The sequence below is a fragment of the Mesitornis unicolor genome, unplaced genomic scaffold, assembly GCF_000695765.1.
Source record: "Mesitornis unicolor isolate BGI_N332 unplaced genomic scaffold, ASM69576v1 scaffold21772, whole genome shotgun sequence".
In the NCBI taxonomy this organism is placed as follows: domain Eukaryota; kingdom Metazoa; phylum Chordata; class Aves; order Mesitornithiformes; family Mesitornithidae; genus Mesitornis; species Mesitornis unicolor.
The window spans coordinates 42775-44830 of NW_010167511.1; the positions used below are offsets into that span (position 1 = coordinate 42775).

At 39.9% G+C, this 2056-nt stretch overlaps 1 protein-coding gene across 1 annotated transcript in view; it reads left to right on the top strand.

Annotated features, from left to right (window-relative positions):
- The window catches only part of LOC104536177 (putative E3 ubiquitin-protein ligase UNKL), a 48170-nt gene that overhangs the window by 41194 nt on the left and 4920 nt on the right, over positions 1–2056 (top strand). Inside the window, exon 11 of the mRNA XM_010178728.1 lies at positions 1544–1774. Within this exon, the coding sequence (XP_010177030.1) occupies positions 1544–1774 (231 nt within the window). The remainder of the gene's footprint in view (positions 1–1543; positions 1775–2056) is intronic.

Below are 2056 nucleotides of genomic sequence, written 5' to 3' on the forward strand. Positions count from 1 at the left end.
AGGCTGCAGGGCAGTCTGTGCTCTAGGGACGTCTCTGCTCCGGCAACTGGAGCGCCTCCTCCCTTTCTTTCCTGACCTTGGTGTTCGCAGGGCTGTTTCTCACACCTCTCTCCTGTGGCACTTTTGTGCCCTTTCTTACACGCATTCTCCCAGCAGTGCCTCCAGTGTGGCTGAAGGGCACAGCTGTGCCTGGCGTCGCGTCTGCTGTGGTACCGGCTGTGTCTGGCACAGCGCAGCCCCGGCCTCTCATGGCCACTCCTGCAGCCCTGCCCCCCCGCTGCCAAAATCTTGCCCCGTAAACTCAGGAAATGCAGGCAGATTGTATTTGCCAAAATTCAGCTGGGTTTGAAGAGCGCTATAAGAACCAGGAAAGCAATGGTTCTTCTGTTACTGTATCATACAGTGTTTCTCTAGGGGCTTTATTTTGGCTCTTAATTGTTAAGTTAATTCTTTCTTGGCCAACTCTCTTTACTTTGTTGCTTTTTTGCTCCTCTTGCAAAGAGTGCTGTACATTTATTGTCTGGTATATTATGTACGTCTGTGGTTATATGTCTGTTCCTCATATAGCTGGTCGGTGGTCGCTGTGTATTTCAAGTTGTATTTTTTGAGGACATCATGGCAATGCAGCTTATATTGAGCATTCTTGACTTTTTGTTTTGAAATACTTCTAAAAGGAATGATGTTTTCTCTGATTACATGAATTCAGCTGTTTTAAGCAAAACTAAAAAGAAACTAGGATCACAACCCTTGCCTTAAGTGTAATTATTTGACTGACGTTTTTCTTTTTAAGAAAAGGTCATGTCACTTTTAGTTGCTATTCAAACATATTGATGGATAAAATTGTCACAGTAAATATAGAACTGTTTCCCGACCAGGAAAATGCACTGCATCTGTGCATATTTATTTAAGTAATTGCATGATTTAACAGCCTTTTTCTAATACCTGTTTTTTATTATCATCATTTTGGGAAATTATGAACAGTGCATTTGCTTGACTAAATTACTTTTAATTTTACTTTGTTTCAAACTCAGTTTTCATAGAGAGTTAAGCACATCTGACATTTAAAATGTACTGAAGAAAAGCAAAAGTGTGTAGAGGAATGAAATTGAGCTATGCGTGATTATTATGTTGTGTATGATTTTCAAGGTATGTAGTCTCACTTGCTTAGATCTAGTTTAGCTATTAAAATAAACCCAAATTTCTCTTAATCTTTTCAGTCAGTTTTTCCACTTGTGTTAATTGTTGTCTGTGAAAATGAGTAAGTCAAATAACTAGAACTGAAAAGTAGTTTCTCTTGCTTTGTAGCTGCAGATGAGGCCACTGCTGTGTAAAGCTACAAATTCTGTTTTCAGGCACCTGGAAAACTACTTTCAAGTGTTCAGTTTAAAAAATATTTTTTGCAATGGGGGATAAATAAAGTTTTCTTTTTTTTAATGGAAGGTATTTGAATAATTTAATTGACATTTGATACATTTTTTATAAAAACACTTAGAGACGTGTACTGCCTTGGAACAATTTTATTTTTCCCTTAATGCATACATAGGTCAAAGATTACTGGGAAGTTCAGCACCTGTCAATATTCCAGGTTCTCTTGTTCGTTCCTCATCTTTACATTCATCGTCATCCGTTTCAACCTCTCCGCTCAGTTCTCTTTCACAATCGCTGTCTCGGTCTTTTGTTTCATCCACTACGGCTCCTCACCACCAGCAGCCTCAGCCTTTGAAGACAGAACATAGTATGTTAGGCACCTCAGCCTCTTCTCACAGCTGTTTAGGTAAGTTGGAGGCTGCACTCTGTGTATTGTAAGAGGGAACTCGGTGGCAGGTAAGAAATGTTCTGTTGAAGGCTTTGCGTGCTTCTTACAACTTAATCTGGACAACAAAGGCTAGCTATTGTATCTGATAGCGCTAGTGATAATGGAGTTGTATGTGGGAGAAAGTTCAAGGAATGAACTTCCATTCTGAGTGAAGGGAAGGAAAGAACTCTTGGAAGAAGAGATATTTACAGAGGTGTTGGAAAGGGGTAAAATAGATCGGTTGGCATACAGGCAGCAGGA